At 35.9% G+C, this 13,679-nt stretch overlaps 1 protein-coding gene and 1 pseudogene across 1 annotated transcript; both read right to left on the bottom strand.

The window, feature by feature from the left end:
- Positions 1-7,015, bottom strand: part of LOC149245499 (uncharacterized) — a 45,485-nt pseudogene extending 38,470 nt beyond the window's left edge.
- A 58-nt stretch (positions 7,016-7,073) lies between these two features.
- On the bottom strand, positions 7,074-8,075 carry LOC149245498 (putative disease resistance protein At4g33300). The gene is made up of 2 exons (XM_089438908.1): positions 7,925-8,075; positions 7,074-7,672 (listed from the first exon to the last, which is right to left on the bottom strand). Exons 1-2 carry the CDS (start codon positions 8,073-8,075, stop codon positions 7,074-7,076), a joined length of 750 nt encoding a protein of 249 aa, XP_089295034.1.
- Positions 8,076-13,679: the final 5,604 nt, after the last annotated feature.

Raw genomic sequence — 13,679 nt, 5'->3', positions numbered from 1 at the left:
TACACTTTGTCTTCTTGGCCTTCTACCTCATAACTAGGCGGTTGCGCAAAATACACTTCTTCGTTCAGTACCCCATTTAAGAACTTTGATTTTATGTCCATTTGGTACACTCTCCATTTATGCTGTGTGGAAATCACCACAACTATGCACATTGTCTCCATGCTCACGATTGGCATGAACGTCTCCGCGTAATCTCTGCCATGCTGCTGCTTGTATCCTTTGATGACTAACCTTCCTTTGTGCCTTTCGATCTTCCCCTCAAAGTTGCTTTTGGTTGTATAGACCCACTTCACTCCAATGACATGTTTTCCTTTCGGAAGGTTCACTAACTCCCATGTGTCATTCCTTTCTATTGCTTCTATTTCTTCCTCTATTGTTGCAACCCATTTTTCTTCTTTGACTGCATCCTCAAAATGGATTGGGTCATCTACATGAAAAAACAAGGCAAATAAGGAATTCAGACCAACGCTACTATCAACTTCTTCTTGATCATAAATTTCATTTAAATTTCTGAATTTTGGTCTTCTTGTGCTTGCTGAAGATGGGCTTGACATGTCACTTGGTGTTGCACTCTTCGGTGTGCTTGGAGAAGCACTCGCTTGGGTACGCGAAGCCGTCTTATTATTTGTTGATGGTGTTTCTTGTTGCCTACTTTGCTGCACTTGAATAGGAGTAGAGGGAGTCACTGTTGAGGAATTACTTGTTGTTGTTAATTCCTCTTTGTCCTCATGTGGTATGCATGCTTAGACATTGACTGTCTTTCTAAACTTCCATCCCATGCTTCCTCTTCTATAAACTGCACATCTCTGTTGATAATGACCTTCTTGGTTAATGGATTGTAGAATTTGTAAGCCTTGGATTCATTACTGTATCCAAAAAATATACATTTCGCCCCCTTGTTGTCCAACTTCTTCCTCAACTCATCTCGGACATGTGCATACAACACATCCAAAGACTCTCACGTGAGTGACACTATGCTTTCTTCCACTCCATGCCTCTTCAGGAACTATGTTCTGGACGCTCTTGGTTGGACATTTATTCAAGATATATGTTGCACAAGCGACAACTTCAGCCCAATAATCATTTGGAAAATGATTTTCCTTCAACATACTCCTTGTCATTTCCATAATGGTCATATTCTTTCTTTCCGCTACACCATTTTGTTGAGGTGTATATCTTGTTGTAAATTGCTTGTGAATTCCTTGCTCCCTACAAAAACGAAGGAAATCATTTGAGATGTATTCTCCACCTCTATCAGTCCTAAGGAATTTGATGTAGTGTCTTCTTTGGTTCTCAACAAGAGCCTTGTATTGGCGAAAGCGCTCAAACAGTTCACTTTTCTATTTTAGGAGAAAGACCCATGTCTTCCTTATGTAGTCATTTATGAAGGTCAAGTAATAGTGGCTGCCACCAATTGATGGTGTCTACATTGGTCCACATAAATCTGAGTGGAAAATCTCCAAAGGTTCCTTTGCCGTTACTAACTTTCCTGCTGAAAATGTCTCTCTATGTTGCTTGCCCAAGAGACATCCTTCACATAGGTTGTCCGATTTTTCTATGAGTGGCAAACCCTTCACCATGCATTTCCTATGCAGCAAATTCAAACCTCCAAAGTTGAGATGTCCAAATCTCAAATTCCATAACCAGTTTTCATCTTTGACCTCTGCTTGAAAGTTTACTTGTATGACAGTTGCATCTTTTCTTCCATTCTCTTGTGAGTTCATTGAGAGTTGTGCTTGTGCACCTTCTTTCTGCAAATCTGATTTTAATTTTAGGGGAAACATTCTATTGTTTGTCATATGAACCTTTGCAATCAACTGTCTGCTTGGAGGCCTATCCAAAATTGTGCACACATCATTTTTGAAGAAGACATTGTAGCCATTTTGCATGAGTTGTCCAATGCTTATGAGGTTATGCTTCAAACCGGGGACAAAGTAAACATCTGAGATGTACTTCTTCTCCCCCTTCTTTGTTAGGATATTAACTCTACCTTTTCCCATGACAGAGACTTTGCTATCAGTCCCTAATGTCACTTCAGATTTCACACTTTCATCTAGATTGGAAAACATTTCTATGTTTCCTGACATGTGGTTACTACACCCTGAATCTAGATACCATATATCACTTTGTTTTCCTTGTGTTACATTACAAGCTAAAAATATGCTATCATGGTTCTGATTTTCTTTTGTGAAATTTACACTTGGTTTGTTACTAATGTCATATTGCTTCTTTCTACATTCATTTGCATAATGACTATACTTCTTACAGTAATGACATTGAACTTGAGATTTATCATACGTGACCTTGTGCTTTATTTTGGCTTGGGCCTTGACTTGGATTTTGATTGTTGCCTCTTCCACTTGAGCTTGAAGGGCTGCTTCTTCCACCTCTGTGTGGGCTTCTTCCTCTTCCTCTAGCATATGATCTTGCTCTAGCTCTACCTTGACCAAATGAAATTGATGTCTTGAAGGCATGCTCCAATGAGGAGCTTGTTGCTCTATTTAGTGCATGTTCATGAGAAAACAGTGATGCATTAAGATCATCCACTGAGAACTGTGAGAGATCCTTTGTCTCTTTTATGGCCACAACAATGGCATCAAACCTTGTTGGCAAACATCTCAAAAATTTCTCAACTATTCTTCTTTCCTCAAGTGTCTGACCATGAGACCTAATTTGAGTAACCAACCCACTTACATGTGTAAAAAACGAGTCTACATTCTCAGACTCTTTCATACAAAGTGTTTCAAAGTCTCTTCTCAACATTTGCAGCTTTTCTGTCTTGACTTTTTCCATGCCTTGGCTGTTTGGAGGGTGTCCCATACTTGCTTGGACTTCGTTGCTGCTGAAACCCTTGGGAAAATACTTTCATGAACTACAGGGATTTTGAATCCTTCTTACTGTTGTCCCTTAACAAATATCTTTTTGGTTGTTGTCCCTTAACAAATATCTTTTTGGTTGAGATAAGGGGTTGTATGCTACTGCATTTGCTGGTTCTTGGAAACCATTCTCCACCAAATCCCAAATGTCTTGAGAAGAAAACAAGACCTTCATTGTAATAGCCCAGTAATCATAATTTTTGTCATAGAACTGAGGTATCTGAGGATTAGTCAAGCTTGTGCTTGCTGGTAAATATGCTAAAACAATCTAGTCAAGCTTGTGTTTGATGTTGCCATTTCTGAGTGAAGAAAAAAAAACTTTCTACGTGCTCGTAAATATGTTAAAAACAATCTACCCTCAAAACAATTTTCATTGTTAATAAAAGCACTTGTTTTTACACTAACAGAGTTTAACCTGCTTTCATACCATGATGAAAAAAAAAATAGGCGGAGAGGTAGAGGGGTGTGACTTTTGCCAAGTGCAACTCAATTTCAACAGGAGATACAAGCAACTATACGGAGATTTAAAAATGGCAAAACAAATAGAACAGAGTAAGTTTGGAGCAACACAATAAAAACTTAGGATTGAATTCTAAATCATAAAAATACATTCACATGAGAATGCGGCTCATTCACCAAGTAAAACAAAGGTTTTACAGTAATTCACACCTATGCTGAATAACACACAGTAATTGTATTCACCAAGTAAAACAAAGGTTTTACAGTGATTTACACCTATGCCGAATAACACACAGTAATTGTATTCACCAAGTAAAACAAAGGTTTACAGTGATTTACACCTATGCTGAATAACACACAGTAATTGTTGCTTTTGAGGCGCCCAACAAAATTTGCTCCACCATTTTCTCCTTAGAGACTCACACTCTATTTTACTCTTACATGCAAAATGATTTTTACATAAATATTTATCTCAACGCAGAATTTGACATTAATACATGACAGAGTAAAATACATTGTTGTTGTTAAGTGTGGAAATCGGGCAAGTGTCTGTGGAGTATGGGTAATAATTGCGGAATGAATGCTTGCTCATATATAATTACTAAAATACATTAAATGCTAAGGAATTTAGACTTCTGTGATCCATAACATTGTTAGAAAATCTTCGGCAAAAATCACATAATCAATCTTTTGTCGACGCGTTTCGAACCAACCAGTGTGGTTCATCGTCAGGACAAGTTGAACTTGTCCTGACGATGAACCACACTGGTTGGTTCGAAACGCGTCGACAAAAGATTGATTATGTGATTACATTAAATGCCTTTAATTTTTCACTGTGTTGAGGAATGGTTCCCCGATACATTGTTCTACCTCCAATCCTTCCATCTTCAAATAAAGATGGAGTATGGGCAATAATTGCGGAATGAATGCTTGCTCATATCTAATTACTAAAATACATTAAATGCCTTTAATTTTTCACTGTGTTGAGGAATGGTTCCCCGATACACTGTTCTAGCTCCAATCCTTCCATCTTCAAATAAAGATGCAGGTTGCAAAAATAGTTTTGAAAAGTATGGCTGCTATCAAAGTGTTTAACGCGGTGGTTAGGATTAATATTTCCAACAACACTTACAAAAAAAATTCTGCTATACTCACAAAATCATTCAATTACATCATACATATATGGACTTTATGAGATCTAACAATTTCTAGAGTGAAAGATTGTTATTGAGAAAATATCTCAATAACCTAAGTCACTCAACAAATTAATCCTACTTGTAAACCTTATTTCCAAGTAAAAGAATAATGATTGAGATATAAATTTCTTTGTATTGAGAGATAATTTGAAGTCTCTTTTTAATATCTAATATCTATTTTTTAGATTACACTTTATTTTTGAGTTTTTTGTTTTTCATATTACTAAATTTCACTAGCATGTTTTTCAATGCTAATAAATTTTTTGATGCATTTTATATTTCATTATTTTTGGATCATCTTAAATAGACCAAAAAAAAATTATACTTAAGTAAATAAATATTTCCTTGATAAAAGATTTATTTCAATTTTTTAAAATTTTCAAAAAATAATAATATGATAATCTTTATAAAAGATATATACTCTCAAATTTTTCGCACAGTCAATTTGTTTTTATGATCCAATCTAATTCAAATTCAAATTTGATAACTATACACTGGATTATTCTATTGAATTTGACTTCAATGATCAGAATTTCACCCCAACATAGACCCAAGTTCCCACCATAACTCGGAAGATCTTCCAACAGCTCGTTTCCTAAAGAAAAAATCTCGACACCTATCCCTGATTTCATAAGATTGCATCTTCTGCCACAGAGTTCTCATTTCCTCTTAATTTGACATCAAACGGTAAAAGTTGAGTCTAAGTTTTCTCAATGAATGGTGATAATTCTTCTAGATCTGTTCATACACTAAAGAGTAATTTTCTCTTAAAATCTTTAATATGTTTAATTTTCTATAAAGATTAAATTTGGAGTTTCACTTAAAAAATATATATAAACTTTTTTGAACTTTTAAAATTTTACAGGACGCAAACATTCCTCTTAAAATAGATAAAATTTATTAAATGCCTACTCTAATAAATAAATAAATAAATATATATATATATCCTGTAAACATTCCTCTTAAAATAGATAAAATTTATTAAATGCCTACTCTAATAAATAAATAAATAAATAAATATATATCTATATATATATATATATAACAGCGGAATTTGTAATGGGAAGACAGCCAACTACTCTCGAGTTCATAAACCCTGTGTAATGGGGAAGACAGCCAACTACTCTCGAGTTCATAAACCCTGTGATAACAGTGCAGTAGTATTACAAATAAATAAATCTTACGGTATCCCAAAAGTATGCATAAATATAGGATTTGCATAGAAAATGAACACAAAAGCAAATTTACTTTAAATGTAATTCCAATTAGGAATTGATCAAATCTGCAAGCAGTCTAACTAACACTGTTGCAGAGAGCCCAGTGAAAAGACTCCAAGGAATTTACGGACACCCTCTAAATATGTGGATAATTAGATTTTAATGGGTATGAATAACATGTCTATTGTTGTCGTGAAATAAAGAAAAACATTAAATAAAGCAAAACATTACAAAGATCCTTCTTCTAGAGAAGAGAAGTGGTCATTTACATTGCCATTCATGGACTTCACTTTAAGATTATTGATAGATAAATGGATTAAAATAAACAATTTTAATGGATTAAAAAAAACAAAAAACACTTGCAAGAGAAGTTGCCATTTACATTTGCATCCATGGACTTGCACGGATGTTTTTGGATCGGGCATTAACGTTATTATTTTGGCACATAATTTTGCTAAATGTTCGTAAATTTTTCACACTATTTTTCATATCACACCGAATTCAAATTCAAACTTTGCAACTATGATTTGAACTGAGAAGAGGCACGCAGGTAGTTGGAATGGCGCACAATCGATAACTATGCTTTAAACTGAGCAAAGGCAAGTAGGTAGTTGGAATGACGCGGTGATAAGGTGGAAAGCTAGGAAGTTTGTTAACAAAAAAATAGTTAGTTACAAAATTTATGGAAAAATGTCTGTTCATGCAGTTTATGACATTGATTTAAAAAATAAAAAATAGGAGAAACTTTAAAGCAACATCACCTCTGCTCAGCCAGGAATCCTAGAAACATTGAAAAGAATCCTAAAACATTGAAAAGAGAAAAATACTCACACTAAATAAAACAGATAATTTTAAAAGACTTTTTTTACAACTACATTCTGGAGGGCCTGTCCTTGCAAATTGCGAGGTGAGGCCCATTATTCTTGGCGCCTTATTGACTTACAATATTCAATATCATGGATAAATGGATAAATACTATGGGTGGTTAGTATTCTTGGTGCCTTATTAAATTACATTATTCAATATCATGGGTAACGCTTTCCATTGAGATCAATGTGCAAAACGAAACCCCTTACTTAACCTTGCTGTCTAAGTAGGATATCAAGCATCCAGCCCATCCAAGCACTTCAACTCTAAGCTCTGGAATGGCAGAGCTCTTGAAACGCATCCATTGCTGTCCAATCTTCTCGTCACAGATAACATGCTTTAGATATTTCAGCCTTCCAACTGATTTAGGCAACTTCCACAATCGGGAGCACTCTCTCATGTCAAGCTCCTCGAGTTTCTTTAGTGGTTATATCTCTTCGGTAAGTTGTTTTAGGCATTCACATAGCGAAACGTCCAGATATTCCAGCTTCCCAAGTTTTCCAATAGATGCTGAAACCTCTTTCAAACCTAGACATGCAGATACGCTTAACATTCTTAAAGAGCCGAGCTTCCCCAGGTGGCAACTTTTGCAAAAGGTGGCAGCTAGTGATAGACCACTTCTCAACTGAAGATGTGTCACAGATACCAGGGGGTAACTCCTCTAAATCACAGCAGTGGTCCAAGTTTAAATCTTGGATTATGGGAAGCTTTAGGCTTGACTGGGAGTTGTTGAACCTGGACATATTTCCAAACCCTTCACATAATCTCAGAGATATCTTCTCCAAGTTCTGTAAGACTTTATTGTGCTCTTGAAGTGGGGGCACATTCAACTTCTCCAAGTGAATAGCCTTAGCCTTAACCTGAGTAAGTGAAGATAAGGCTGGTAGACCGTTGACTGTGGCTTTCTTGTTACCATAATTAAACACTATGAGGACTTTCAGTTTCCTCATAGAACTCAAAAATGACGGAAAAAAGTATTTACTTGCAGAAAAGACTAAAACCAAAGCCTCTGCTCGAGAAAAATGCATCTCACACCACTGATCGTCCTCCATTGCACCTACAGGTGAACCACAGATGCAAAGTTAGATTAGAACATCATAGGTCGTTACACACACTATGAAATCATTACATATTTTTTTACGAACTTTTGAATCAATGATCAACACCTATATATCATTTCATATATTTTCATGCAGATTACAGAGTGACAGCCTATGTGATGTAGGATAAGGTTGACATGACAATTCTTTTGACTCCAATGTTTAGAAAAAATTATGTATGCTTCAAGCAAGCTGTTAAAATCACCCACCTGTGTGAATGGAAACAATTTGAGCATCAAACGCTTGATCCTTGAGCAACTCCCATTTTGCTGGCAAACTGTCCTCCTTTCTGGGCATAAGAAACCTCTTCCTACGAGTTATGCTGCCTCGGGATGCCAAATATAAGGCCAAATCCCGCATTACATCATGTTGAGAAAAGTACAGCTCAGAGGCACTGCCATAATTGATTGCTTGGCTCCTACTACATCCAATTACCAAGACAACAACACAATGTATAAGACAGAGGAAGCCAAGGTTAAATGAGCTTGAGCACACAACAATTAGAAATGAAGTTGCTTACCTGAGATTGCTTGTTAAATTCTGTTAAGTTGCTTACCTGAGATTGCTTGTTAAATTCTAACAGATTTCTGCTTGCAAGCTCTAACCAGATGACAAAAGCATCTTGCCACTCCATCTTTCGCACACATACCCAGATATCCAATAATGCATCCACTGAGATTTTTCTATCCTCTGGAAATGACCCCTGTCTAAGAAGCACTCCCCTGCTTCCTCGTCCAGGGCATCAATACTGGTCTCCAAGCATCTAAGAAGCCCTTCTGGAAATGACCCCAGTCTAAGAAGCACCCCCGTGCTTCCTCGTCCAGGGCATCAATACTGGTCATCTAAGAAGCCCTTCTTCGTGATAATCTGATATTGATTCCCCATTTAAGAGCTTGTTCTTGGCACCCTCCCAGGCCGGAACAAGGCTGTCACTCTGTAATCTGCATGAGAATATATGCAATGATATATAGGTGTTGATTATTGATTCAAAAGTTCTTAGAAAAGATATGTAATGATTTCATAGTGTGTGTAATGACCTATAATGTTCTAATCTGACTTTGCATCTGTGGTTCACCCATGTAGGTGCAATGGAAGACGATCAGTGGTGGGAGATGCATTTTTCTCAAGCAGAGGCTTTGGTTTTAGTTTTTTCTGCAAGCAAATACTTTCTTCCGTCATTTTTGAGTTCTATGAGGAAACTGAAACTCCTCATAGTGTTTAATTATGGTTACAAGAAAGCCACAGTCAACGGTCTACCAGCCTTATCTTCACTTACTCAGGTTAAGGCTATTCACTTGGAGAAGTTGGATGTGCCCCCACTTCAAGAGCACAGTAAAGTCTTACAGAACTTGGAGAAGATATCTCTAAGATTATGTGAAGGGCTTGGAAATATGTCCAGGTTCAACAACTCCCAGTCAAGCCTAAAGCTTCCCATGATGCAAGATTTTAACTTGGACCACTGCTGTGATTTAGAGGAGTTACCCCTGGGTATCTGTGACACATATTGAGTTGAGAAGTGGTCTATCACTAGCTGCCACATTCTGCAAAAGTTTCCTGATGACTTGGGAAGCTCGGCTCTTTAAGAATGTTAAGCGTATCTGCATGTCTAGGTTTGGAAGCTTCCAGCATCTATTGGAAAACTTGGGAAACTGGAATATCTGGACATTTTGCTATGTGAATGCCTAAAAGAACTTCCCGAAGAGGTAGGACAACTAAAGAAACTCGAGGAGATTGACATGAGAGAGTGCTCCCGATTGAGGAAGCTGCCCAACTGTTTCAAGAAGGCCTGCGAGCAGCTGTTCTAATCTAGAGCAGAGTCCCTTGCAATTTAATGTAACCATCCTCTAAAGGATGTCGCCTCCTCAAATGGAGAATGTGAAGGTAAACGTTATTAGGAAAAGAGAATAGTAAAAGAAAAAAAGTGAGAGCGTATCTCCAATATATAGGTATCTTCTGGTGCCTAGAAATCCTCTGTCTGGAGAGTATATGACGTCGGTACTTTCGCTCTTTGATGATGTTTACCTTTCCTTTCCTGCGTCGTCGCTTTATAACAACGTAACTCGGGCCTTTTGACATGTTTTGCTGTGTGGGAGTATGCACATTTTTATAAGGAAAGAAAACGCTGCTGCGCGGCAGCCCCGACACGATAACAAGCGTGTCGCTTGATTGACGGGTTAGCAGGTAAACAAACATGAGTATGTTAGAGGATAACAAGCGTGTCGCTTGATTGACGCGTTAGCAGCAGCGCGATGAATGCCGTGTGAGTTTTTGCATTACGTCTTCCAAAATATTTTGATATTTTCGATTGTATTTTTGATCAATCACATTATTGAATTTTGGTTTTTGGTTAACGTTTTGAATTAATTAATATGATTTATTTTCGGAATAAAAAATTATTGATTTTAGTCACATGTTGTTAAAACATGTCTACTGCGCTTTACACTATGGACTTGGTAGGACAAACTCATCTTCTCTTCTTTTCCGTATCGCTAAAGTTTTGAAAATTTTCCACACTGTAATATCTTATATAATATTCTCATCTTCTCTTCTTTTCCGTATCGCTAAAGTTTTGAAAATTTTCCAAAAAAAATCTGCAGCCTTCCATGCTTTGCCGCGAAATGATGAGCTTCTGGGTTCTTTCTGGAACACTCGTCGGTCAGACGGATTGGTCGGCGGTTGAAGCATGAATTTGCCACTTTCTTTTCTGCAACATTCTTAATTGTTTCGTGGATCATTTATGACGTGTCGATTATAAGTATTGGTCACCCGTTGAACAGTGGCGGCTAATTAATGAATATGTTCCTTTTCTACCGTGTTTCTGGCTGGTTTCTTAAAGTCGCTGGTTGTGCGGGAGTTAACGGTCGTGAATCTTCCAGTCTAGTTTTGTTTGAATTAGAGTTTACTCCGGTTTGACAGAGAGAAACTTTGGCTGGACTCTAATTAGTTGGAGGATTGTTTTTTATCAAAATTTTTGTCATATTTAGAGAAAATTTGGTCAGGATTTTTGTGAATCCAAATTATAGTTGTTAAACTTCAAAATTTTAGGTGTCCTAGACTTTTTTTATGGTACTGAATCCATTTCCACCCTTAAAAACACGATTCAAATAATGTGCCTACAAAATCTTTTGAAATTTTTTTGCGCAGATTCCAACGACTTTTAACTGTCAAAACAAAATTCCTCCACTTCAGTGAACTACTCCCAAACTTTGCATCGTTATTTGTTTTCCTCTACTGCCACGCATTGACAATCAATGGGAAAGTACGTTTACACTATAAAAATCAACAATTTGGATTTTTAATTAATTAATAAAAAAATAAATTATATATATTAAAAATAAAAGTAATACTCAGGAAAATTAATTTCATATACATCTGAGGGAAACGTATATCCTAGTTTGCTACTAAAGAATATATTATTTTTAAGGAAATATACATATTTTAAATATTATAAAATTTATTTGAGTTGTTAAATTGCTTTTTAATAAAATAATAATTTATTTGAGTTCATATGAATAGTTTAATAGAAGATTATATATATATATATATATATATGGATAGTTTAATTGGTAATTTGATATATGTGAAATTATTGAAACTAGAGAGACCTAGGTTTAAAGCTTTTCTTTGTGACATGGTTTATGGAGATGAGGTCATGTTATAGGCCTCAAAATTTTACCAATAGCTATGTGTCAAGCAGGCCGCTGGGTTCTCTAGGTCACACACACACACACACACACATATATATATATATAATTTAATAAATCTTTATTTTTGGGTGGTGTAGTGGTAAATGTGATGATTATATATATGTTTAATATATTATTGTTAAGATAATTTTTTTCTTAATTTAATTATTGTTAGGATAACATCTATCATACTACCAACTTTTTTGAAATTAGTCAATAAAATTATAATGACTTAGGAATGCTTCATTTTCTCCTCTTTGATCATAGAAATAAAATATTAAAAAAATCAATTAATCTCTCATTTTCTTAAGGTCATTGGTCTTAGTGGACGTTAATCATGATCATGATTGTAATTCTTTTGACGTTCTTATGGACATGTTTAATTTTTTGAATCTTAAATAATAATAATAATAATAATGAACATTTTTATAAAGTAAATTTAATAAAAAATTGAGTTGGACTACCAGATTGATTTTTTATTATATTTCTTTCAATGTTACAATACATATATATACATGCTGAAGCATTAACACTGGATTAGAATGTAATTGTACTTCCCTTGATTGGATCTACAAAATATCATGGGTAGAAAACCATCATGCGGAAACCTTGTGCAAAACCCATGTACAAAACCATGGGTAGGTCTGACCACCATCTTTGGGTCTGCCCAACTATTATTGGAAATAATATAATGCACACCCAACATTCTCCCACTTGTTGTTTTCTTTTCACACAAGGGGTCACATGAGAGATTAGTCATTGGTCCATCCCTGCAACTCCCATTGTTTCTCTACATGAAGAAAACTTCTCAGTTCTCACAGACTTCATCAATGCATCTGCAACATTCTTCGAAGTCTCAATATTTACCAACAACGCCTTTTTTTTTCCTCAAACATATCCCTCACAAAGTGATATTGAACATCAATGTGCTTTGTCTTTGAATGATAAGTAGGGCTATTTACCAAGAAAATTGCACTTTGGCTGTCACAATCTATCCTTATAGCTCATTGTACCAACCCCATACTTCAACACAATCTTTGCAACCAAACTTCTTTCTTGCTTGCATGAATGTCTGCCATGTATTCTACCTCTGTAGTTGAAAGTGCCACTACAAACTGGCTATTGCTCATCCAACTGACTGCTCCTCCAAATAGGGTAAACACATACCCACTTGTAGATATTTTTCAATCCAAATCTCCATCCCAGTGTGCATCAACAAAGCCATGAATGTCCAAAACTTTGTCCAATCCTAGTCTTCCTTAGTAGCACCAAACCATAATGATCACTAGTGCCACACAAATACCTAAAAAATTGCTTCATTGTTGTCCATTGTTCATTCCCTAGATTTGACATAAAATGTTATGCTTTTGACCTGCGAGAAATTCCAAAATACCATAAATGCGAAGAAATATAACCTAGAATACATAATAAAATGAGAAAAACAACAAGTATTTTATTATTCAGAAACAGATTCAGTGTTCACTTCCCTCTTCGAGGGGGCAACCTCCAATAGAGAAGAGCTCGATTACAATAAGACTCGATGATCTTTCCCTTATTAACTACCATTATTTATAGCTAAATGACCTCCAATAACCTAACGACTAGTGGTCCTTTGTATAACATGGGCTAACCACTTTATTTATTAACTATGGCTCGTTTGCAACTAACTATGGTCCATTTCTTAAATGTGGGTTAACCACTTAAAACTATTAATACGAGCTTTACTGAATCTTTAACTAACTATGACTATGACTTGGCTCGATTTGGCTTATTACATAAATAAAGGGGTTAGGGTTGGTGATGGAGGAGCATTGACTCGAAACTATCATTGTATTTTAGTACACATAGGGTCCTTGTCTTTTCAAGGATGTTGGATTCCTATGTATGTAATTATTAATGTTTTGAGTAGTTAAAGTAGGAATCAATTAGATAAGTGTGAGGATATTTGTAAATGTTCTAAATTGTAAGCGAACATGAGTGCTTAATGATGATGAGAGAGTTGGAAATCAATTGTAACTCTTATAGGTCTCATGATTCGAGGAACGAGAGAGGATTTTTAGGCATAAGTAGGAGTTAAAGTGGACTTAGAAGATTTTCAGGAGTTAGTTCAGCAAATCAAGGATCTGAACTAGAATTAGTTCAACAAAACCTTTTTGTATAAAGGTAAGCCTACAAGGCTGAGAGCAAGGGAGTCCGTCAGTAGTTAGAGAGTTAGGAAACAGGTTTTTCTATAAGCCTACGGGCAGGCAGGAAAACAGAGCCCACTGATCAGAAAATC

The sequence above is a fragment of the Pinus tabuliformis genome, chromosome 7, assembly GCF_031772625.1.
Source record: "Pinus tabuliformis cultivar Carrire ecotype Pingquan chromosome 7, CPIR1, whole genome shotgun sequence".
Taxonomy (NCBI): domain Eukaryota; kingdom Viridiplantae; phylum Streptophyta; class Pinopsida; order Pinales; family Pinaceae; genus Pinus; species Pinus tabuliformis.
Note: the sequence above shows the minus strand (reverse complement) of the source record. Positions and strands in the feature narration are given on the sequence as shown.